This window comes from Passer domesticus, chromosome 9 (genome assembly GCF_036417665.1).
Source record: "Passer domesticus isolate bPasDom1 chromosome 9, bPasDom1.hap1, whole genome shotgun sequence".
Lineage (NCBI taxonomy): Eukaryota > Metazoa > Chordata > Aves > Passeriformes > Passeridae > Passer > Passer domesticus.
Window position 1 is genome coordinate 42,011,527 of NC_087482.1, and position 26,394 is coordinate 42,037,920.

The 26,394-nt window shown below is 42.8% G+C and overlaps 1 protein-coding gene across 2 annotated transcripts in view; it reads left to right on the top strand.

Annotated features, from left to right (window-relative positions):
• LOC135308178 (D-threitol dehydrogenase-like) overlaps positions 1-25,612 on the top strand; it is a 39,811-nt gene extending 14,199 nt beyond the window's left edge. For both annotated transcript variants that reach the window (XM_064433024.1, XM_064433023.1), the window contains exons 5-11: positions 5,991-6,227; positions 6,852-6,929; positions 8,128-8,344; positions 12,985-13,193; positions 13,709-13,781; positions 18,811-18,928; positions 24,931-25,612. In XM_064433024.1, coding sequence (XP_064289094.1) covers positions 5,991-6,227; positions 6,852-6,929; positions 8,128-8,344; positions 12,985-13,193; positions 13,709-13,781; positions 18,811-18,928; positions 24,931-25,126 — 1,128 coding nt within the window. In that variant the 3' untranslated portion in view covers positions 25,127-25,612. The remainder of the gene's footprint in view (positions 1-5,990; positions 6,228-6,851; positions 6,930-8,127; positions 8,345-12,984; positions 13,194-13,708; positions 13,782-18,810; positions 18,929-24,930) is intronic.
• The last annotated feature ends 782 nt before the right edge of the window (positions 25,613-26,394 follow it).

Below are 26,394 nucleotides of genomic sequence, written 5' to 3' on the forward strand. Positions count from 1 at the left end.
TAAAATCCCAGCTCCCCGCAGTGAGTGTGAAATTAATTGAATTGCTGTTGCTCTCTAGTGCCCATTCTGTGCAACTGACTTACTGTGACTGAATTAAAATATCTAGAGGCAGGCAGAGTACATGCTGTGTAGAGATTAAAGAAGGGAGCAAAGACATGAAAATTAAATCCTTAAAACAGAATGTTGCAATTGATTTTATATCCTCCAATTGCAACATGAAGGCACATCCTGACCCCAGTTCTGCAGGTGCTCAGAACTTCAAATGCCTCTTGGAGCTGTTGGGAACAGAGATGCTCGTGTTTGGCAGGAGAGCTCCCAGCATGGGGACACCTTTCTGTGCAGGATTTCTGCACTGGGCTCTGAACTTTTGCTATTCAGTGTGGCAGGCGTTTTGTCATCAGTATCAGGACAATCAGGATTGTCCTACAGGTTTAATCCACAATGGCTGTAAATGCTGAAGCAATGAATTTGGTGGCCTTTCTGGTGCATTTGCATTTTGGGCTTCGTGAGGGCTGCCCAGCTGCAGTGTGGCAGCTGCATGGGATGCCTGGGGATGTGGAAGGTGCTCAGCCTGTGGACAGCATGCTGCCTTTTCCCTCCCAGATACCAGTGTAGGTTGGAGAATGAGCAGGCTCCTTTGCTGAAAGGCAGGAGGACACAGGCAGGAGCTGGGGGGTGGGATGGCACAGCAGGGCTGTCACGGCTCAGCTTCACAGAGGAGGTGGAGAACATTTCAGTCCCTCATGGTCTGTGGGGAGGCAGAGCTGGCTAGCGTTTGCTGAGGAGCACAGTGAGGTTTAGAAGAGCTGGATTCTGGCAAGGATTGTCCTTGCTGCCTGCAGAGTCTGCAGCCCTAGGTGTCATTCTCATCCCTGTGGAGAAACTGGAGGGCAGAGCTGGTCACCCACCAATTGCTCTTTGGAGGTGTCTGGTGCAGCTTTCTTTCTTGGTGATGACGGCTGAATCTTGCTTCTAAGCTGAGTACAGCAAGGCAATATTTCTGCTTATCTGCTGCTCCTCAAATTTTCACAGTAACACAACTCCTGGAAGCAGGATTTGCCTCACTGCCCTGGCCCATTCAAAGCAAGAAAATGTCATATGGTCTATAGATTAACTACCTGTCAGGGGATTCCTTCTCTGCTGCATGAACCTGTGATTCAGTGTGTCCAAACTGGCAGAAGAAGTAGGATCTCTCCCTTCTGGTGTAAAACTAGTCTACCAGGAGCTGCATCCCAGCCTCAGGTATCATCCATGTGCTGCAGGATGTGTCCAGGGCTGTCCCCACAACTGCTTCTGCCCTTTACAGGAAGCTGCCAGATCTTGCAGCAGTTGCCATAAGGATAAAATCTGTGCCAGTGCACCTCAGACAGTGGGGCCATTATGTCACCCCTGTGGCTTTGGCTCTTTCACCCAAATCCATGGCCCAGCAGGGCTGGGAGTGAGCAGAGAGCAGAGCAAAGGCAGCACAGCAATCCATGGCAGCACCTTGGCCAGGTTCTCTGAAGCCTCTTGGTGCTCCCTTGTGTTATCACACAGCACTGGGGTTGGCCTGTTTCCCTCCCTCTTGTCCCACATCACAAAACATCTGGGATTTTGACCTGTCAAGGGATGCTAAGTCTCAGACAGGAGCCAGATATCTCAAATACATGGTAGGGTTCACTTGATACCTGAGGGCACGGTGATAAAATTCCACCTTCCCCACGCAGAGGAGAGACACTGTCAAGCTGGGTGAGGTCCCCAGCAGAGCACAGAGCTCACACGGACCACAAACCCTCTGTGCCCAAGGGCTTCAGGAATTCTACATGGTATTTTAATATGTGGACTGAGGGGAAGCCTTTCTTCAGGTTCAGTCTCAGGTACAGGTGTTTTTGGTGGGAATTAGTTACCTATTTAATGTGTCCTGGGCCAGTGTTTAAAAACATTTCCCAACAAATCTTCCCTGAAGTCTGAACTCTGTTGAGCCATGCCTGGATAATGTGCCTTGCCATGGATCTGCTACCAGCAAGAGCCTGATCCTGCACAAAGAGCTTCCTTCAAATCCCAGTGGATTTTGATGAACAATGGATGCAGGATGGAGTCTGGAGGGAATGCAAACTATCAGGAAATTATTTCCATCCATTATTTTGATCCTTCCATTTTCAAATTGAAAATGCAACACAAAAATAACACGGTGTTTGCAGCCAATTCTGCTGATTGCAGGGCAGTGTGGAAGCATGTCGGGGTTTGCTTTCTTCTTTTTTCCCTCCTGTTAGCAGACAGAATAGGTGAAGAGGTTGAGCTGCAGATCTCATTTCTCCTGTTTTGCTGCTTGTGAAGTCTGCCAACAGAATCCACCTTGACAAAGTCAAGGACTCTGCGTTTAATGTTGAACTGAGTGAATAAATTATGCATGAAATTGTGTCGGAGTCTCTAGTGTGCTCTAGAATTGCTCCTTTTGATATGAAAGGTTAATTCAGAAAGGAGTCCAAAATAGCTGGAAATTGTGGGGATAAGTGGATAGTATTCACTGTTGTGAGCTGTTATTACTAGAAATTGCATTCCCTCTCTGGCTTCCCTAGAGATTTTGCTTTGCTGGTGAATATAAACTGTTCTCAATAGAATAGCATTTAGGAGTAACAAGAGTGTATGTCCACACACAGTAAAATATTCTAATGGTGTTTTAAAAGGAAACTGTACTTTTTCATGTATTCTGTGCACCCCAAGGATGGATTGCTATTACATTTAGGTCAAGAACAAGGCACAAGAAAGGTAATAAGTTTTGAGTACATCTTTATTACAAATATGCTGACTGTATGATCCATATCAAAGGAACTGGGCAGTCATTTTTTTTCTGATTGAGTTTGTATGTGCCTTATGAGAGTGTTGTCTCTGATCAGGACTCCAATCAAGTTTGCTCTGAGCTTTGGCAGAAGATTAATTCGTGTTTTTATTCAGGATGTCCTCTCCCTGATCCTTTGCTGTATCCATCAGCAGTGCTGCTGTGCCCTTTCTCATGGTCACTTTTGGTACATCTCCTCAATGGAATGCAGTGTTACACTTTTTTTTTTTTAATCTGAAAGGAAGTTAATGACTCACTGTAAGCAAAAGCATTAATTTTAGCCAAGTTTGTTCTGAATTAAAACTCTTATTGCCATCTGTTACCATCTATGATGACTCTGTAGCAAGGAGCAGGGATTGCACTGTAAACACTCAGGAAATTAGTTTCAGCAGGATATTTTGCAGGCAGATTATTTCCTTCTGGATCTCAGCTTTCCTCACAGTTGGAGGCATTTGGGCTCTGCCTCTCCAAGAAAAGGACAATGGCATCTCCAGAGTGCTGTGAGGTCCCAGGCAGGGCCTGGCCCAGTCTGTGCTGGGAGGGCCAGGGTGTCAATCCCTCATTTTAAACCCCCTCATCCATACTGGACAGCATGGAGCTGTCCTCTCAACCACTGTACCCGTCTTTCCAGTGCTTGGCTCTGCAGTTAGAGCAGATCTTTTATTTTCTGGCTGGTTTTGTCCAGCAGTGGGTGCTGGCAGTGAGGAAACCCTCTCCAGGGTGGTGCTCTGGCCATGGTGAACACCTACCTGGGTGACCTGTGTATTGCTAGCCAAGGGGCTCCAGGAAACAGGGAATTTTCCTCTCCCTGTGGCTGTCATCCTGCTGTTTAGAGGCTGCTCAGAAGGTAAGTCTGGTTTAAGGAATTTAATGGATTGCTCTTATAGCCCTGGAGCTGTTTCTAGCTAAATATGGAAAACCCAGCAGCAATTATGAACCTGTGTAAACAAGAAGCTCAAATGATGGCAGGTCCCAGGACAAACTCAGGTTATTCCTTCCATGTGTCAGGTATCTGGATGCCCAAGTGACCTTTCTGCTTGGCCATTCAGGACTCAGTGAAGTGGCAGAAGAGAAATGTCTTAGAAACCATGGCCTGGCACACCCAAGGACAAGCTGGTGTGCCCTGATTACACATCCAACCCAAGCACCCTCCTGGGATGGATGCTGTGATGTTGAAAGGTGGTTTATCTGTATCAGAAGACAGATAAGAAAGAGATAAGCTGTCAGCAGGTAGGCAGTACAGAAAGAGGGCTGAAATGAGAAGTCCAGCTAATATCCAGAGAGCTGCACAACTCCATATGGACCTAATGAAGTCAATGCATAAAAGTGAGATTCTTTTTCATTAGGGAGCCATCCCACGGAGCAGGAGTAACATATGTTCAGCCATGGCCACATCTGTTTCTGAATGTCTGCCCCCCACCCCCTCCACCCAGGAAGGTTACAAGTCAGAAAGTGGTGATAAGTCATGATAATTACTTGAATTTGGCTTTGGCTCTTCTTGCTGAGGAATGAGACCTCTAACCTCTCTTTGTGATGGGCTCCTGCACCCAGCTTTCATCTTCTGACCCTTCCTGAAGTACCCACACTGGACACAGTGACTGAGGTGCAGCCTGATGTAAGATTCTCTTCCACAGTAGCAAAAATGTCCCTGCTGCTTTCCACCAATGTGGCTCAAGAGGGAACCAGGGCAAGATTTTCTTGTTGGTCATGAGATGAAAAGATTAATCCCAGGAATCCAGATGTCCCAGTTTCTCCTACATTTATAATAAACCAGCATATATTTGGCCTTAAGGTCTTCTCTCATTACAGTGTAACGTATCCTAAATGTGGGCTCGTGAATGCTTTCAGCAGAGTTTCTGTGCTATCAAGCATCCACAGTGAAATGTGGCTATCCAAGCTTAATTCCCCACCACTAACAAGCTCACAATGACACCAGTTTGCACAACAGAGGAGTTCAGAGCTTCAACAATCTGCTTTCCTCAATTTCCTTGTCTGATCCACACACTCCTGCCTCAGAAAGGCTCCTGAAATCTCTCTCTGGGAGACATTAACCTTACTTACTCCCAAAACCAAACCAGTTTTTCACATTCTGTTGCCTTTGTTGATGCTTTTGCTGGTACTTCCCAAGGGATGGCTCATCACTCGTTGTGCACAATGTCTCTAAACACAAAAGGGAAATCTGGATGCAAGAACACTGTTAAAAGTTGTGGTGGAGGCAGTGACTTCTGGAAAACAGAACTGTTTCTCTTTTCCCTTGAAATGCAAAGACTTGAAAGCATTTCTGCTCCCTGAGATAGGTGGATGAGCTGTTGTTTCATTGCAACGCACACAGATGCAGTTAAATAGTCCCAGATGGAATCTGAAATATTCCATAGCAGCCTCTTGGGCAGCGAGTGCATTAACTGCCACAGGAGAAGGCTGTAAAGGCTCCCATCTGGTCATCCATCAACACTTTTATACATTATCATCAGCAGCCTGCTTGGAGGGAAGGTGTGCCACATTTCTGAAAATCCAATTAGATGATAGCAGCCAGTTCTCTTTTATCCTCTCTGTTGCTGAGCCATCCAAAGCATTTTTTTAGATTAAAGAAACATCATTTTCCTTCACAGGGGCTGTGCTGCTTTATCTCTATCATGACCTGTTCTTTCATGTGCTTTATAATTCTATATTAATTGGGATTTCAACCTTTTTCCTGCTACTGAAGTGGGACACACTAGTTTGCAATTCCCAGATCTGCCTTATGCCTCCTTTTTTCCCCAGACTGATATAATTGCCACTCTTCAATTTGTTGATAGTTGCTCTTTTGAGAGGAGAGAACTTGCAGCACCTCAGTGTCAGGGTTTGATGTCAGTCTTACCCTGATGGATCAATTTACTTTGACTCAAGGTATGCAGGTGTTTCTGCTGTGACTCTCAACACCATAAGCTGGGATGAGCCATCCTCTTTTATATCCTGATTTTCCTTGAGAAGTTCAGAGATTCATTGCTGAAGAATTGTTTGCAAAGCATGGAAAACTCCCAAGGTCTCCAGAAGCATTTCTAGCAGTGTCACCTTAAAAGAACAAGTTTATGTCTGGTTTGGGGTTTAAATAAACAACAAATTAATGGCATCATGTTAAAACTTTCAGGTAAATAATTAGTGTTTTTTCCAATATAATTTTTATTTTTCCCAGGCATTACATGCTGAGGACGAGCACTTTGATATAGTCTTTATTGATGCTGATCAAAGGAATGCTGTTCAGTACTACAGCTTTGTCATGGATAACCACTTGCTGAGCATGGATGCAGTGATCTGCGTAGAGAATACACTCATGAAAGGACAAGTCTACCTGGAGAATGTATCAGATGAAAATGTACTAGCTGTCAGAAAATTAAATTCAGTGATTAATTCAGATCCTCGTGTTGAGCAGGTTAGTGCAATGCCATTGGTTAAGGTGCCCGCAGTGCTGTATCTATGGATTTTGCAAAGTACTCTTTAAAATACTTCTTTTGTTGGTGCCATTATCCAAAGGACCTAAAATGAACTCAGATTTTATTATAATTCACCTCACTTGAGCTCTAGGTATGAGTTTCTATATTCAGGAGTGGTCCCTGCCCTGTCTACATCTTGTAGTGTGTTAAAGGCAAGATAAAAGGAGAGCACTTAAGAGTAAATAATCAGCTCTACAGCACAACTAAAGCATCACCACTCTGCTTTAAAGGTTCTGGGGCCTGTAGGGCATCACCAGCACAACAGGAGTCAGCAAAGAGAATAAAAAGGAGAAGTAATAGGATGCACAAACAATATCTTATGATTTTAGAAACGGGAGAGACAAGACTGGATTTTTTTCCCAGGCGTTTGTGTAAGCAATGAGTTTGGAAGAGGAATGGGAGCAAATACAAATGCCTGAAATATTTGTCTTGGAGGGAGCTTCAACTTAAGAACAGGAGTAGGGGAAAAAGTCCTGAGGCCTGAGGGTTATCCTTCATATCAGAGGAATTTGGGTGACAGAAAGCCAGGTACCAAGCAGATGAGGATTTTGTTGTATTTGCAGGTGATTTTGCCTGTGCAGAGTGGACTGAGCCTGATCCGAAGGAGCCCTGTGCCTCCAGATGCAGTGACTGAGTTCAAGGTGGGTATTTCCTCTCTGTGAGCATTTCTGGGAATTTTTTTGACTTTGCCAAGGACAAGGACAAAATAATTTTCAGAGGTTTGGTGGCAAGAACCCAAACATGTGGCACCGTGATCATGGGTTTAGCAGCTTAGAGCTTGGCACCCTTTAGCATCACCAGTCCAGGGCTGCACTAAAGCTGATAAATGCTGATTCCTTGCAAAGCCTTTCAGATCAGCTGGTTCTGTGATGAGTCTCTGCAGGGACTGGTGTACTGCTCACCAGGTTTCAGTGCCTGGTGCTCTTCCATCCTTCCCATGCAAGGGAAGATGGAGCTGAGGACCAGCTGTAATGAACCAATACAAAATTTCTGAAATAGTTCATCTTTTTGCTCCAATGCAGCACAGGATGCCCTCCTGTGCTCTCTGAGTTGCATATTTTCATGGCCTTACATTTTGCTTGTCCCAAGGAAAAAATGGTGCTTTTATCTTTCTCTGTTTTATGTAGTGGGCATCATCCAGCTGTAATGAAATTCCCATCTGGAATCTCAATGGCCTTCCTCAGTAAACCCAGACCCAAACATGCTAGTTGTTTTGCAGTTTCTGAGCACTCTCAAAGCTACACCCACTGGTAATTCCTGGCATTTCAAGCTCAATATTTTAAACATCTTGTATTTTGCATTTTGATTCCAGTTGGGGGAAATGATGTATGGCAGCTGATCAGATGACAGCTTGGTTTAAGTTATTGGCTGATATCTTTATTTGTGCACCAGCCTTGTGAAGATATTTTGATTGCACTCTACTTGACCCAAATCCTGCCTTTGAAACTTTGTTCTTAGCCTCTTAGCTGAGCCTGAGGGCAAGATTGGGCCCTGGGGATGAAATAACTGGAAGACTAATCAGTCAACTTCTGAGACTTTGTACCCAAGCCAGGCTAGGAAATGCCATACACTACTCTCCTGAAAATGGAATGGTTGTAGCATCTCCCTAAAGCACAGCCTTTCTTCAATTGTCTGGCACCTCAGTGCTCTGTTTGAGCTTAATATCTGTATGGATAAGGGGGCTTTTGGGCTTGAATTAGTGGTACTTTTTGTATTAATTAATGGAGCAAGAAAACATGGATCCCTGCTCATGCTCCCACCTTGGTCTTGCCAGCAGAGTCCTCCACAGCTGTTGGTAAGCTCTGCCCCTGACTGTGCAGGGTGTTTGTGTTGTTTCAGACAGAAGTGGTGAAGGATGATGTCTTCTGGGGCTGCAGCCGGCGCCGCATCCTGGAGCGGCTGCGCTTGGACGGCAGGGTGGCCTACGTCACAGGAGGAGGGCAGGGAATTGGCAGGGCCTTTGCCCACGCCCTGGGGGAAGCTGGGGCTAAGGTGGCTGTGGTGGATCTGGTCCTTGCCAAGGCAGAAGCGGTGGCGTGTGAGCTCAGCCTCAAAGGTAAGCACTGAGCGTGGTGGGCGCTGTAATGGGTGTCTTTCCTCCTTCAAACCTGACACTGCTCTGCAGAGCAATCCCTCCCATCCAGCCCTGGTGGTAAAGTGGTTGGAGTAGAGGATTTTCATGCCATGGGCATAAAGCTTCTCCTGCCCTGTCAGTGTTGTGTCAGCAGTCACTGATACCACATCATCTGCGAGAGTTGTTTATCAATATAAACTCCTCTAGAGAGGCAAAGTGACCCAAACAAAATTCCTTGCTAAAAGTGTCCAAAGTGGTGAGCCATTGCTGACAGCAACAGAGAAGGGTCACCCTGCACAAGTGAGATCTGAATGACCAGCACTGAACAGAGATGGTGCTGCTCAAAGTAAATCATGCAGGTTTCACTATGGGTGAATGAAAGATACAGCCTACAAACTCACCCTCTTCCAGACCCTCTTCCTACCACGAGCCAAAACACCAAAACAGAGTAATTGTATTGTCAATCTGAATCTCTCATTGTGCTCTTTAAATTAAAGACAAGTCAATTTTCAAGCCCTCTTTCAAACATGTATGCAAGGTCAGATATGGGAACAAAATACTGATAGACATAATAAGTAAAATCCCAAATAAGAGGTAAAATCCTCTACAAGCCACTTCTGTTTTAGCAGTAAAAAAAGAAAATGTAACATAAAATCAAATTTCCCCCTAGAGCTGTGCTAAACTGCAATTGTAAAGGGGGAAAAAGGAAACTGGAAATATATTTTTAATGATAAAAGAAAGGAAGTATTATTCAATTTATAATTCATTCTGTGAGATTGCACCTGGGCCTTCTTCAAAGTTCAGTACTTCATTGTCTCTAAAGATGGACAATTACTCAGGAAATTTTCACATTCCCACCTGGATAAAGTCAACAGTATTTGTTTCCACTCTGACTTCTGCAAGGGATTGGGCCATTAGAAACTATATTCTCCAGCAAAACCAGCCCCTGCAGATGCATTTATATCACTCAGTCTCGGGAAGAGACAAGGATTGGTGTCATTCTGGTTCAGGTACCAGAATTCTCTGAGGCTCCCCAGAGAACATTTAAAACAAAACACCCCTGTCTGCACAACCCCAGCTCTGCTAAGCAGGAGACACTTCACATGGAGTGTCAGTGCAATGGTTAAAGCTATGATCCCAAATAATGACCTAGAAGAAAGCGTCCAGTTCCTATTACAAATTTTTGAGTCATCCAGTCCCTCCTTCCCTGAAGCTTTTCACTCTCTTATGCACCACAGCCAGATGGTTTTGGCACAAAATAGCTGTGCCCTACACCTCAACTCTCCTTTTGGACATTGTTTCCCTGGGAGATCCTGCATATCAAGCAGAGCTATTCGGGTAGAAATGGGCTACTTGATAGAGCCATGAGACTTTGGATGCCAACAGCCTATTGGAAAATGAACTTAACTCATCTCCAGGGCATTTTCAGTAGGAGTTTGATCATCTACCCTTCAATGGCTGCCCTACATCTCTGCTCCTTCAGCAGTGGGCTGCCAGCCTGGAGGAGGTAGGGGGTTGTTCCAAAATGCAGTCGGAGAGGTCATGAGGCATAGCAAATATTATTGCAGTCTAAAGTAAAGAAAATCTCACTTCTCACTCTTTACACATCTTTATCCTTTGAGGTCAAATATTATCTATCAATTTGACCAGTGCAGCTGGTCAGGGCACATCTCTTCCATCTCATGATGGGTTTTGAGGTTTTGAATTTATTGTCTTTCCCTGTTGGAACAACCCCCAAACTTTGTAAAGCTTTTGTGCAAGGGAATTATATCCAAATGCCCGTTTTTGGAAAGGATCTGAAAAGGTCAGGTTTTCAATCTCTTTCTCTCCAGAGGTAACTAGAGATTCTAGCCTGGACCTCAGAAGCTTTCCCTTGAAAACTTTTTGTTGAAATCAATGTTTCCATGAAACATTATGGCTTCAAAGAAGTATCATGCTCTGTTGGAAATAAATTTTGACAAAAAGGTTCAGCTAGCTTTACACTCAAAATATTCACATGAGTAAATTGAAGCAATCATAACATTAATACGTATTTTTCCTGCTGTAATAAGGACAAAGGGGCTGTGATTTTTTTTCTCTATGGCTGTAGATCTCTAACTCAAAGTTGGAACCTCAGTGCCCCAAGTCATTCCCATACTGATACTTTTTCAAAACATTTTGCTTAGCTTGCTTAGAGCTGCTTTGCTTCTTATATCAAGGAGCCCTTTCCTGCCTTTTGGGATGGTGCCATCATTTCATGATGAGTTTTAAACATCAGAACGCCTGTGATCTCAGTTTTAGCTTTGTTAGACAGCTCGGGTGTACGTCCCTTGGCTGCAGGGCTCTTTGTTTTTAGATCCTGTGTGAATACCTTTTTCAACAGTTACTAATGGATCCTGACTGAAGAACCAAAAATGATGAAACATAACCAAAAAATCCTAAGGGTTACCTTCCACTACACACACCTCTGTCTTCAGGGGGAATCACTGCCTGTACCCTAAGGGAAGAATTAGTCTGATGGGATTTTTAAAATGTGCATTTTCACTGTAAACTATGCAAATGCCTTGTGCAATGTCACTCCTGATCTTCTTGTCTATATGCAACATGTTACTTCCATTTATGCCGAGACACCAGACATGAAGCCCGTGGCAGGGGGACGTGTGCTTGTCCCTGCAGAAGGACACAGAAGGCATATCCAGCACAGTGATTGTCTCCTGCACAGAGCCCCTGGGCTCCTCTCCTGCCCCCCTCATCACAAACCTGCCTCCATGAGCCCCACAAAAGTGAGCTGAGCACTGTAGAGATGCACTGGCCCCACCTGTGCATCATCCTGTGCTGGATGTCTTGTGTCTGTAGATTTGAAGCTATTTTCCCATAGTTTGTTTTATTTATTTTTTTTAACAGGTGGTTTGAGAGGACAGTGGAGAGACAGAAAGTGGTTTCCTCCCCCCTCTCAGAGTGCAGGAATATCAGATAAACTGATTAACATGGAGTGTGGGACTCTGGTTTGAAGTGAGCTTGGTTTCACTGCTTCTTCACTAGACAGTCACACGTGGCACCTTTTGTCTCATTTTTATAAACTGACCTATAAGATGAAGCTCTAAACGGGGTGAGAGTTGGAGGGCAGGTGAAGAGTCTTTCTGTTACCATTAGTAACACACTTGCACCCATTTTATCTGTAAATTGAAAAAGGAAGATTGCAGCAACTCCCTGTGCGTTACATGTCTTGATAACAATTAGGAGGAGCAACAGGGGCTGTCTGGCTATCCTTATTCTTTCAGCATGTTTAGCATGAAACCTGCCATAAAATAAGAGGTCTTGTTTTGTGGCAGAGCATGCATCCATTTTTTAGTTGTCAGTGTTTTTTCTCTGCCATGGAAATCAAGAGAATGGTGCCATCACTGAAAGGGACAGGAGCTCCCATGCCCTGGCACCCCAGAGTGGCATCACCTCGGGCTGTGCACTCTGACAGCTCCTGGAGGCACTGGAGATGAGGAGGAGCTTTTCCATACAAAAGACTCTTTCCTGTCATTTTTTCACACACGCACCACTGGGCAATTCCTGCTTTGCCTTGCTTTCCTGGAAACCTCCATCTCAGCTTCATTTTGGGAGTCTCCTCCTGGAACAGGCTTATCCCTTTTTTAAATGTTTCATCAGAATGATCTAAAAGAGGTACCAGTGTGGAACAAATTTGTCATTTATACAGAAGAAATAGATCTGCTTTAATAGCTGCAACTTCCTTCCCAGACTGCTGATCATGGTCCAACCCCAGTGGCTGCCTCCCTCCTTCCTTAATTAAGACCCATTTCACCACAGCCCTTAATGGTGTAGCCTTGTATGGCTTTGAGGATGGGTATAATCCCAGTGGCATCAGATGCCTCAGCAGGCTTCTTATGCTGTCTAACAATAAGGTTATTTAAAGCTGATTTTTATGATGAATTAAATTAAGTTATTTACAGATCAGCCCTGGTGCAAAAGTCAGTGGCTTGATTATTTTAGGAAAAAATGCAAAGCTTCTTCATGTTTCAAATTTGGTAAATCACTTCCAGATGTTTGCATTATTCTGGCAGTGTGATTTGCAATAAATAAGTCACTGTGACTGCCATACCTGTGCACCTGCAGGTATCCCCACTTAGCTCCCACCTAAAACTGGTTTGGTTTGTCTGAGGCTCCCATCTCTCTGCATGCTGTAGCTCACCCAGAGAGCAGTTTGGGACAAATTAATTTGATTTCTGCAGCATCTTTGGGGGGGACCTGGCATAAGAAAAGCCTCTGCAGAGTGGCTGGGAGCTGGGGAAGCTGCAGTTGAGGGTTTGGACAGAAGATGGTGCAGTGTTCCAAGCTTCGTCCTGCCCGGCGGCAGCCGTGCTCCCACACCTGGGCTCCAGGCTGCTCTCCAGCAAGCAAACCTCGCAGCAGTCAGCAACTTTATAAAGGCATTGCAGTAACAAACACACGGTCTGCTACTACTTGTGGAGCAATGAATTAAGGTGGAATATATATATACACACATGCATGTGTAAAACACAGCCATATATAAAATGTCTCTATATATATGAATTAAAAAACAATCATAAAATAGAATATTTTTTTTTTTCCCTGTGAATTCCCATGCTGACTCCATCATTCTTATTTCAATGCAGGCATTAAAAGCCTTGCCCTGGCAGCAGATGTAAGCAAGCCTGAGGATGTGCAAAGGATGGTGGATGCAATCGTGGCTCGCTGGGGCACAGTCCACATTGCATGCAACAATGCAGGAATCAACCTGAACTCTGCAAGTGAAGAGACTTCCCTGGAGGAATGGGACAAAACTTTTAATGTTAATTTGCGAGGATTATTTTTGTGCTGCCAAGTAAGTGTGAAGTGCTGCACTGGTTAGTTTTGCAATTGATTACTAATATTCTAAGTGTTTACTTTATGTCAAGATATAACAGCACTTTATTTATAATTATCACAATAAAATTGGTCCTAGTTTTGGTGGAGTTTAGGAGAGATTTGCTTTATATTAATTACAGATTTTGGTCAATACATTCAAACCAGGTAGTACTTCTTGGCAAACCAAGCCCAGGCATTAAAGAATGGCCAAAATTTTTTTGAAGGGTGGTTATTTGAAAACCAGAAAACTTGGAGGGGGGGAATTCCCAACATTTGTGATTTTTTGGAAAAAATATTGGAGAGGTGGAGGGGTGTGAAATGGCAATGGGATTTTTCCCTGCATCAGCCATTTTTATACCAAGTTTTTATATCAGGTACTTAAAAAAAATGTGTTAGCACATCAACTCTTCTGAAAAGACTAATTTATTATCATGTCATTATTAGCACAATCACAGAAAGGGTCACTGGTCTTTCCTTTAATTTCTGTCACAGGCTGCAGGCCGCATTATGCTGAATCAAGGATATGGGAAGATAATTAACACAGCATCTATGGCAAGTTTAATAGGTGAGTGATGAGAGCTAACAGTTGTGCTTCAGAATCCATATTTTAATTACTACCGATGCTATTTGAATCAATTAAACCTGTATTGGGAAGGAGTAAATCACTGACATTTCGTATTAGAGGAAATGTACTACAAAATTTTTATTGATATCATTTTTCAACATTTATCTGTCCTCAATGTTTTAGAGCACTTATTACTTTTTATAGAAAAGGCGGAGTCACCTTCTCTGACTCTGGAACAGGAGAGGTGCTGCTCCCTCCATGCTGTTCCAGGCAAACTCCTTGGCACGTGGGAAGCTGAGCCCACAAGATGCTTACAAGCCACCCACAGGATTTTGTGCCAATATTTTCTCTGGTACCCATGGGTTTTATAACATTCTCATTGCCAACAGGTGCCTGCACCAAGGCTGCTGAATCAGCAGTGTCATCAAAAGGACCAATAAACCATTGTAACATATGGAATGAAATCCCTACTGCTGAGCTAATCTGGAAGGCTGCTGAGCTGAAGCCCATGTAACAAAAATTGATCAATTACACAAATTAAGCATAGCCCTTTAGGAATTTATTTTATTGGTCTGGACATCTGTTGCAGTATTGTCCAAATCCAAAAATCAAATGGTGCCTTGGGTTGCCAAGTTAGGCAAGAAAATCTAGTAGCTATAAAAGTACAACTGAAAACCCCTGTATTAATATCGTGTCCATCTGCTGAAGGTTACATAAATATGCAGTCTTTTTATTTTCCTTTGGAATAATGTTTATTTTTACTGTGCCCAGTTTGACATTCAATGTCATTCTACTCAGTTTATTGCCCAATAACTTTAAATGGTTCTTCAAAAATCCATTTATAATGTTGTTGTTAATATTTTTTCAAGTGTCTTTACCAGCTGTTTTACTTATGCTTAAACACAGGGACCCAACTTTGTAAAGTTACAAAAACTCCCCAAGAAAAGTAGTTCTGAAAAGATTGTGCGGCTTTAAATTTCAAATACTTCAGACTTTCCTGCTCTGCTCTGAGCAGTCTGGCTCTGGTCTGTGCTTGGGCTGTCACCATCCACATCATTGTCACAAAGCAAAATTTCCTAGGATGTAGTCCATCCTGGGGAAAGTTAGGAAGCTCTGGGAATTGGTGCAAACTGGGGATCTGCTGGTTTGGCACGCAGCTCCCAGCCCTGCTGCAGCCCAGCAGTGGTCTGCTCTGCTTAAGGAGAGGCTTTTTCCAACTTTTCCTTTGGGGCTTGGCACAGCTGTGCCGAGCAGGGTGGTGATGCCATTCCAACACAGCATCCATCCCAGCCCCAGCTTGGAGCTCCTTGGCTGGTGAGCCAAGCCCAGGGGGTCACATTTGAGGGCAATACCTGTCCTGGAACAGAAAGGAACATTGGAAAGCAGCCCTGAGAGCAAGCTGGAAGGGTCATCCCAAGATGCATTTAAATGTCAGTGAAAGTTAATGCATGTTAGGCCAGAAGTTAAGAGATTGAGAGATGTGTTTACCTTCTGAACCTGTTTGAATCTTGGCATTGAGAAAATCTAGTAGTTATGAAACTACGACTGAAAACCACGATGTTCATATCATGTCCATCTGCTGAATGTTAAATAAATATGTTGGTTGGTTGGTTATTTAAGTACGTTGGCCAACTGGCATAGTATGAAATGTTTCTAGAAATAGTTAGGGGATATTTTTTTTTGTTGTTGTTGTAGGTTGAGTCCTTCCTCAGAGATACAGGAAAATGAGGAGACACTTAGCAGGATAGGGAGGTTTTTGTTTGTGATTTTTCCAGATACACTGCTCAGAATCAGCTTTAATTAATCGAAGATAAGCTGCATACATTTTGCATATGTGCATTTTGATTCTGGTGTTCCAATGGAATTATTCCAGGCGTTCGCTCCGGCAGCGGCGGCTCGGCCGTTCACACAGGTGTAACTCAGAGCTGTAATTTTTACAGTGGATATCTTCAGTGGGAAGTGGTCTGCTCTCCTCTCATTAATATTGTGTGGCTGCTTCAAGGTCAGGCTGGGAGCCTGATGCACCAAACAAGGGTATGAAAGCAGTGTCAGGTTGTTGTGGTACAACCCCACAGCTCTTCCCTCCCACTAAGGATGGGAGAGAGAATCCAGGAAAAAAGGTGAAACCTGTGGGTTGAGATAAAGACAGTTTATTAGGACAGAAAAGGAGAGGTAAATAATAATAAGGAAAAAAGAACATAAAAAACACGTGGTGCACAGTGCAGTTTCTCACCACCCATTGACCAATGCCCAGTCAGTGTAGCCAGCCAACTCAGACCAGTTTTGTTTTTCAGCACAATGTCATGTGATTTGAAACTCTGGCCAGTTAGAGTCAGCTGTCCTGGCTGTGTCCCCTCCCAGGTTCTTTTGCCTCCGACCTCCTCGCTAGCAGGGCAGCAGGGGGCCCTGAAAAGTCCTTGATTTAGAGTAAGACCTGCTCAGCAGCAACTAAACCATCAGTGTGTTAACATTATTCCTGTCCTAAATCCAAAACACAACACTGTAACAGTTACTGGGGAAAAAAAACCAAAACAGCCAAAATCAGAACAAAGGTGTTTAAAACATAACACAGCTGATGTTGGCAGAATTTTTATCTGCTTTCTCCTCTCATCTGTCTTGAATAGGAGTGAGTGTCCTCGCTTCCCAGAAGCCTTAGCAATGCAGATTTTTTGGTGACACTGCTGAAAGCATGGCTTTATTCACAAACCCCATTTTGCATGAGTTTGGAGGGTTACATATTTGCTTTTCTCTCTGTAAGAGACCACTTTAGGTAAGGGAAGAGGAGGTGGTATGGGGTGCTTAGCTGCAGAAATCCCATCCAATGCCAGAGATTCACAGCACCTGTTGGATTCTCCTTGAGTTCTTCCAATTGAGAGGGGCTGAGTGTCTCAGCAGGAGAAAATTTCATGCTGCTACTTACCTTCTTCAAATATTCTTATAAAGACAAAAGTCCATGGAAGGGCTTTTGATAGCTGTGTCCCATCACCCAACTCAGTAGCTGATTCTTGTGGCTTGCAGCAACTTGTTCTCACCCACATGCACTGTGGGTGCAGAGCCAGTGCCAGAACTCCTCTCCTCTTAGCAAGTGATCACCAAAATGATTTATCACAGACAGACATGTTTGGAAAGTTTAGCAAAGAACTGCTTTTGGGAGGTTACAAGGTTAACTACCGAAGTTGTATGTAACTTGGAGCTGATGCATGGCAATTAATCAAGAAATTACGTTCCACTTCTCTTTGAGAGCCCCCACGGCGTGCTGCGTCAGGGGGCAACAGGCACACACTGAGGGCAAAGCAGTTCTGCTGGTCAAAATGCAAATTATTTCATATTGAACAAAAAAGGGCACAGAATAAATGCTGGCAGAGGAGAGCCATGGTAGGAAACGATCTTTTTAACAAGGAAAAAGCCTCTAAATTCTGAACAAACCTGAAGCATATGCAGAAAGAAAACCCTCTAATTGTTGCTGCTATCATGTGTGTGCTTTAAATATATTCACAAACATCTCTGTTCAAGGCAAAGGTCCTTGTTCACATATTCACTGATTTGCAGCAGGGCTTTTTGGCTCTTTCAGAGTTTGGGTAACTCAGTTATCACCTTCTTTCCACCCTTTACATTGACGTATTCAAACCCAAGACCTTAAGTCAATAAAATCAGTAGTGGGTGTGTTGGGATGCCATGGGTGGGAGTGATATAGAACTGATGCATCAGCTTAATTTATTGAGACCAGTTTAATGTCAGCTACCAGTGCTGCTTATGTGCTTTTATCAAAATGTTGGGAGCTGGGGTTTGGCTACTGAACCTTGCACAAACCCAGTGATTCCCTTTCTTCCAGGGCTCAGCATTATCCAATCCCACAGGCTGGAATTGCCTGTCTTTGTGACTACTGATATTTGCCCTGATTTTCCCCTCTCTCCCTCCATCAGAGTCGGCAGCTCAGTGAAGCTCTGTGCTGATACAGAGCTAATTATGGATGGATGCTTTGCTCTGGATTTGTTTAATGAAGTCCTAATGGCAGCCAGAAAAGTCCAAGGAGAGATATTTTGTGGGTGTGAATGCCAACACCTGGACTGACTTGGATTGACTCCCGTGGGTTTAAGGCACTTTACACCCACTGGGGATTTGTCCTTAAGTAGCTTTCACTGAGCTGGAGAGGGGCAGAGCCACCCGAGCACACGGCACTAACAAGCTTGAACATTGTAATTAGCAAGCTGATCATTTTCTGTCTTTGACTGACATGTGACATCTCTGAAACACTTTCAAAAGCTTCAGATTTTGAAAGTGGTGGGTGTTCTGAATTTTTGGGATGCACCTGTGTTCACATCCACACAAACATTAGTTAGATCATAAGATGTGTTTGCCTCAGACTATGGATAATTTAAAAATTAGGGAGAATAATTTGTTCCAAGAAGCTATATATAATAAGTTATATAAAAATCTATTATACACTTATATCATATTCTATCATATAATGTCATATCAATCAATTTACTGTTACATTCAGCTATCACATATTATCTACCACATAATATTATAAATAATATTCAGATATTACATAACACAGAATACATATGTTAGCCATTATATTATTGATTATATAATATTTTAGAATATATGATAATATATTTTATTAGTGCTACAGTGCACAAGTATATAAACATACTTATGTGTACAATATATGAATGTGCATGTGTGCATATGATTATTTATCTTTCTTCAGAGCAGTCAAGTATTGCATATATATGTTTAATACATTGGTTTTGTCTTTGCCCAAATATGGGATCTTTTAAATATCTTTATTTTTATTTTTACCATTGTTTTCCAGCAGCCCATCTGCTGAGACAAAATTGTTAGATGGCAAAATACATATTTAGGGGTTTGTGTTGTAGGTGGCTGAATTCTTGCTGCTCCCTGCCTGGTACCTGGGAAAAGGGCAAATAGCTCATCTCAATGCAGGGGGTTGTCTGTGTAGTGCCTGAGCTATTTTAATTTGGGAAGAATAAATAATTTTCTTCTTCTGAATCCCTTGTAGTCCCTCACCCACAGAAGCAGTTGGCGTACAACGCCTCCAAAGCCGGGGTCGTAAAATTAACACAGACATTGGGAGCCGAGTGGATTGACAGAGGAGTAAAAGTCAACTGCATTTCCCCGTAAGTAAAATGTAGTCTCATTTTGAAACTACAAAGGGAATGAAATGTTCTACAAAGCTCAAATGAACACTATCTCAGCAAATAAAGTTTCTAATTAGCAGGTGGATTGCATCCCTTTTTATGTTGTCTTTTCCTTAACAAAGGTTTAAATACTTAGAACCAAGCCTGCTCTGTTGCTGTGTATACTCAGGGATTTAAGGAGAGGTTTTAGCATTTGGTAATAGGTTTTCCAATAATGTGAAGGGTAGTTTTTAGCATTTCCTTTCCAGATGAAATATTTCTTTAGTCTGTCCAAGCCTTCTGTTGGTAAAGAAAGGGTTTTTGACACGTAAGAGACAATACTTCTTTTCCCTTTTTACTTGAGACAAATACAAAGACACTTTAAAAGCTACATTTTATTGCTGTTATTGAGCTACTGTTCAGCTCCAACAGACACAGCAGGCCAGGTGTAGTTTTGTAAATATATATATATATATATATATAAAAATTATAAATTGCATTTTTCTTATTTTTGGAGATTTCAAGCTCTGTGTTTTAGGGTATTTATTAACAAAGAAAAGTTTTCCTACCAGATCCACTTTGTCTCTCCCTGTTTCTCACACACATGCCCAACCAGTCATTTTATTAAACAATTAGCAGTGCATGATAGTGCTGAGCAGAAACCCAAGTGGATAGCGTTAATTGGAAGCGGTCAAATTCTGTAGACCATTGAAGTCAATCAGAGTAACTAAGAAGGGCAGGATTTTAACCCAGGAGTTAAATTGTAATAATGAAGATAATAATGTAGATCAAATTAGGGAAAACAAATTACATATTTTAATCCACAAAGTGGAGGGGGAGAAAAAAAATCACAGAGCTTAATGGCAAGTGCTTCTGGTTTTACCACTGCTCTGCTCTCCCCTTGCTTGTGCTAGCTGTCTTCCTTATGATTATTTATTACTAATTATACCAGAGACTCCAGCCGTCGCTCTACGTGATCCACAGATTCTTTCAACAACCTCTTACTTCCTAATGGGATTTTCCCCGTGCCCATGCTAGCAGCACTGTAATGGTGCTCCTACAACTAGCACTAGTGAATTTACACTGGCTTTTGGGAGCTGGGGAGATGAAGGGAATTAGGGAAGCTCAGCAGGACCTGGCAGGAATTGTGTCTGAAAACATATGGGTAATCTGCACCAGCAGAGGTGGGATAGTTGTGCCACATTCACAGCAATTACAGATGAGAAGGCTCTTTCAGGAGGAATTACCCATTTCTTAGGAGCTTACATAAATTTAAAAAATAGGCACCAAATGATCAAAACTCATTGTTTTGTACAGCTTGGAAGCAAGAACTCACTTCTAGAGAAGTTAAGTTTCTGGAGACAGTTGCCAAAGCATGGAGAAAAAATAGCTTCTCTTTCTACTTTTCAAGGCAGCACAGGGTTGCATTTTGATCACCTCTACCTGTCTTAAACTCTAGCTCTGAGCTCAAAATCCTACAACAAAAAGGGGGTCATGTATTGCTTTTTTGGAGGAATAGCCAGGAAGGACACACGGAGAACAAATATTTTGCTGTCTTTGAGGTCCCCTGTTGTGGACAGAGCTGTTTTCCCTAATGCAGGTGGGAACCTGGACTGAGCTGCTTTGGAGACCAGCAGAACTTCCCTCACAGAGCCTCCAAGCTCTGGCTGAGCCCCTCATGATGGGATTGCCCAGGGACCTCTGGGCACGAGGAGGGAGCCTGCAGTAGCTCATGGAGCTCAGATCCCTCATCACATGAGCAAAAGCCACATGTTTCTGAGTGAATAACTATTCACATTTGTATTCCTATCTGTGTGAGATGTGAACCTACACATTTCAGTGCACATTTGGATCCATCCCTGGAACTGTGGACCCCACTATTGTTGCTGTCTCTTGATGTGACTCATCAAGGACCAGGGACACATTCAACCCGCTTGATCTGAGTACCCAGCACCAGCAGGAGCCTCAGTGTACTCTTATAACAGGATTGGATTTTAAGGAGTCTGAGGAGAACAGATGTAGATATAAGGCACAATAGTACCCAAGATCAGCTCTGGACAAGTAAAATATTTATGTCCTACTTTGCCCCTCCCAGTCATGGTTGCATTAAAGCTTTAAGGCGCTCCCAGTGTGCCTCTGTCTGAAGCTCCAAATGCTCCAGTCTGGCCTTAAACATTATTTCACCATGCAAACCTTTTGGCCTTTCCCCCCTCTTCCTATCTGGTCACTTTTTATCAACTTAATTTCTTAATGAGTGCATAAAACTTATGCAGAGCAATGCATAAAAGTTAGCAATGCATAAAATGTTATGACAGAGTCCTTAGGATGATTTATTGCATTTATAAAATTGAACATGCAGGCTTCTCTTGCTGGCCAGGCAAACCTGATGCCCATGGAGAGAAGGTGGCTGAGATTCCCTGGATGCTTTGGCTGACTTATGCTGTTGCTATCGTGCAGCCTGTGCTCGGTGCTTGCACCACCATCCAGTGCCATCACATCATAGCCACTGCACAGCTGGTGCCAAAAAATGAAGGTCCTGGAGTCTTCCTGAAAGGAATGTTGGGGTTGAACTGCAGAGGGTGCCTGGCTTTAATCAGGGAACTTCACTTTTGAGTGATGCCCAGCTGCCCACAGGGTTTAGTCTCTTTGCTGGTTCCATGGAAGTGTGTTGGTTGTGATGGAAGAGGAAATTCTGGGAGGTGTCTGGTTTTTGCCATGTGCAGCATTGAATACATCATTTTTGCAGCCATTACAATGAATCAATGTCCATTTTTTTGGTTAATTACTTGGTTAGCAAGACATGAAACTCAGTTATGTGATGACCTTTGGGATGGGGCAGCTGGAAGTTAATATTAAGGTCAAATTGCAGCCAGGCCAGCAGCCCTGGGGGATGAAGTGTGTTCCCCACTGATGCGATGCAGGGATTTGGGTGTGGGCTGCTGGGCAAAGAGCCTTTGTGTGCCCTGCAATCTGCCCTGCTCCTCTGAAGGCAGCCATGCAGTGCTGCACCAGACTTGCAGCCCCAGAAAGCAGGCAGGGCAGGATCACTGCAGGTGTGGGGAACACTCCATAAGGGGGAAGGAGAGGCAGAGCTGGCAGGTGAAGGAGCACCCCAGCATCACCTGAAGGCATCCCAATTAAGCAGCTTTACTATCCCCATTAAGCAGCAGTCATTGCTGGTAAGTATCTTTGGACTTAAATCTTAATTCCTTGGGAGATGTCCCAATTAAGTGGATCTTGTGATTAAACACTTCCTGATTAAGTGGAGTGTACTTAACTCATTCAAATTAATAACTCATCTGAAAGAAATCAAGTTACACACAGATGGAATCTTTTTTTGCTCTCATTTGGGGATTGAGTGCACGTAACAATTCCAGTTAAGTATCTGGTAAGTGATATTTTTCCTAATGCGTCTCTCAAAGAGGAAAGGTTTCAGGCAATTGTTTTTTTCTCCTTTTTTCTTAGTGGTCTTTTTTTTCCCCCTTCATGTCCAACATTGTCCTGTGTATCAATAATGAAATATTGATGCTCATATCTAACATTAAGGAACCAGCAGTTTGATATTACATTGACATGCAACAGAAAGTACTGATAGGCTCAGCACTGCATATGAGATGAGGTAGGGAATTAATGCATTGGCAGTTGTCTTTGCTGGAACTGGTTAGGAGCCAACTAAAATCTGCCTAAAAGGGTTCGACAACGTTAAATTGCCCAACTTGGCACCAAGCTTTCCCAGAAGATGTGTAGTATCAATGACATGCCTAATATTTATAGTGCCATCAGTATGTGTGTTTGCAACTTTTAAGTTTTGCGCTATATTTTTTTCTCATTTCTATAACAAAAAATTTGTAGTGAAGTTTGGTTTCACATCTAAATTTTTGCTACGTGGAGTGAACCTAAAGAAAGGTCCAGCAAGAGGCACAGCATGGTGATTCACAGACTGCAGTGATCAGACCAAAGATCATTTTTCCCAACAGATTGAAAAACGTCCTCTTTTTAGCAAAATCTGTTGTGCTGGAGGACTGTATGTTTTATTCCCTAATATGCATTCCCTTGGGGTTAAAATGTATCTGTAAATGAAAAAAAAAGAAGAAAATCATATGGATCTTATTCTGGTCTCTACTAGTGTAAAGCCAGAATGATGATGATGATGATGGTGATGGTTTTGTAAGCTCAGAGAGGCACGTAATGGAAAGGAGTTCAATATATTTCATGTCTGTTGCTCAAAGCACGTTTCTCTCTGAAGAAAACCAGTTCTTGAGGAGTTTAGGAAAGCAAAGGAGACCATGGGGCTCTGCTTGAAGGAAATAAGTAAAGCATTCTCAGTCCTATACTGGAATGTGCTTGATTTTGTTACATTGCCAGAACTTAAGTGAGCTGCATTGCTCAGTGTTTCTGAACTGCTCTGCTCTTTATTGACAATTACAATAAAACATAAAGCTGATATTTAAATCCTGCCTGATTAGTGCGAACAGAAATGTTTGGGGGAAAATCTGAATTAGTTCCACTTCATAACAGAGTAAATAGTGGATTTCAGCCTTCATTTAAAACAAAAGGTAAATCTCATACCCAGAATCCAGTCTGTCTCAAAAAATTATTTCCTTGGAAGTCTAAATTGGGATGCCGATGAAGTTTCAGAACAAAACGAGTATTTTTATACTTTGTTCATTTCATATTTATCACTAGCTTGTTTGCTAATTTTCATTTGCAAGAGGCAATTCTTCCAGCTAACTGGCTGCCTCAATGGGCCACTGATTTCTTTGAAGTGACAGTCTGTAAATATGCATAAAAAAGAGATGCAATTAGCGTGTGTGTGGTTCAGTGCAGCCTGATTTCATTGGCAAGTTTACCCACAGTGTTGATAAGCTACATTATCTAGAAAATTGGCCACTGAAAAACAGCACCTCTGATTGCCAGCAAAGGTTCCAGATAACAGGGTGCTGAAGAGAAATATAATTGAGGTTGAATATGTTAACCAAGGTGTCACATGCTCCTTAGAAGCGCTAATTTATCAGCATGTTGGAATTTTTATTAACATTTGGAATGCATTTCTACCACACTAATGAAGTGGAATTGGCAGTTCAGGTTTTAGTTATTGTCATTTCTGAGAAGTTAAATGTAATTTCTCGTTAGACACAGTTATGTAAATATATTTGTTCAGGGGCTGAAAAAATTATACATTTCGCAAAATACAAATATGTTGTTAAGGAGGAGTATGACAAATCAGTTGCAGTTAAAGTCATAAAAGCCAGCCAAATCCTTGCCCTGCATTGTGCTTCCTGCAGCATCATTTTTAGGGTACCTGAAATAAACCAAACTTAGCAGAGTTTTAGTAAATAGTGGAGTCAGTCATTAATAAAAAACAGGCATGACCGGTAAATCAGTGTGATTTGTTGGGTGTTGGTTTAAGGGGGATCACACTGGCTGTGTTGTGCTTATCTCTGCCCCTCCTTTTTTTGTGTGGAAAGGCTCTGGTGTCCAGAAGGGTGCTGGCTTCTGTTCCCCTCATTGTTTGACATATGGGGAGTTGGTCTGTATTCAGTTTCTGGGCTGTACACAAGCACACTGTATGACATTAGTCGTAGAGTGATGGGAAATTGGTGGAAGGACAACAATTCCCAAGAGCCGTGACAGACCCAATTCAAGGCACATTCACTTCCAATGCTGTGCTTATTTCCTAGAAAAGAAATTTAAACTGGTGATTGTGAGTAATCTTTTTAGTAAGGGGGTTGTGCTATTAGCTAGGAAGATTGTGTGAGTGTATGTGTACTTGAAAGGAAACCCCTGAGCTGCCCACCAGCAGCGAAAGGTGATGATAGGAAAGGAGCGCTGTGGAAGTTTGCACCACGACTTTCAGCAAGGACAGAGCCGGCTGGACGTGCTCTTCTCCTTTGTGCTGTTACCCTGCTTTCCTTCTGAATTAACATAATACACCTGTAGGAGCTGCCTTTCCTTCTGGGCAGGACTCGTTGCTAAACCCTTGCCCCGTGTACTCGCTGCAGGGGCATCGTTGACACGCCGCTGATCCGCTCGCGGGAGCTGCGGCCGCTGGTGCGGCGCTGGCTGGCTGACATTCCGGCCGGGAGGCTGGCCCAGCCCACGGACCTGCAGGCTGCCGTGGTCTACCTGGCCTCCGAAGCCTCCGACTACATGACAGGCCACAACCTGGTCATCGAGGGTGGCCAGAGCCTGTGGTGAGAGGTGTCCTGCGGTCTCCATTCTCACAGGCCTTGGAAAGTGCGTATTAGAGTTAAGCTTAGTCCCAGCTTTGGCTTGTGTGACTACGTGGCCAGCTAATATGAAATTATTGTTTTCTTCATTCAGGTGTTAATTTGGAGACTTGTGTAATGCACAAGCAGAATAAGGCAAAAAAAAGGCCAATCTTTCAGTTTTCCAGCATTTTTGTGTTTTTCACTGTGCAGTCACGTTTCTGTTGAATTAGTATTTAATGATATAAAAGTGCATTTACTGCAGTGAGATTTGGCTATTATTTAAGTTTAACAGGGGGCATTTTTAAAGCAATCAATATTAGCTGGTCTGTGTAGTTTATTGTTCTTAAGCAATTTTTTTGAATTCAAGTTGTTCCAGTGACATCTGTGAGTGGTAAAAAACAGTTGGATGTAGTGTTAAAAAAAATAAATTAGTTCATTACATTTGAACCTGAATGTTGCCATTTTATATTTACTGGTGTTCTTTAGTTTTTGACAGTGTTTTTATACAAACACCCACATAAATGCCCCTGAAAGAACAGTGCTGCACTTAATAGAGATTCATGGTTGGTAATTATAATGGCTCTAATCCAAACCTATTGAGGTAAGTAGGGACTGCTCATGTACTTTAAGTTAAATGTGTGTTTAAGTGTTGATACAACTGGGTCTTTGTTTTCCATGATAGACAGAAGTAAGCAAAGGTCATCTTTCAGATAATTTCTTTTTCCTCTTGTAAAATTCTGAAGACAACTCTTGGGTGTAAACCAAGGCCAGCTCAAGTGATATTGATACAGTTCTGTTGGCTGAAGAGCCTGTTTTGCTGATAGCATTGGGTTCATTGCTTATAGGCAGTAAAACGTGGCACAATGACCCCACGGTTCTGATATTGCTCTGGATAAAGACAGACTTCCATCCTGAGGGCCCTAAAGCATAACCTAAGGAGAATTTACGGGAAGAAATTCACTTGCAAATCCTCGTGTCATTTGTTTTGCATTTGGCAGCTCTTTGTTACCATAACATAAATAATTGTGGATGGATGTCATTACTTTGATTAAGTGCTACAAGCCCATGCATTGGCTGGCCATTATTGTGGGGAATTGCTGTAATGGCTTCAGACTTGACATTCACTGCTACGTTGTAAGGTATGCGCCTCGCTGACGTACTATCATCGTTATCGTGGATAAAGTGCAAGAAGATACTTGTCTTCATTAAATTTTCTATTAGACCATTGATAATTAATACATATCTCATGTTTCA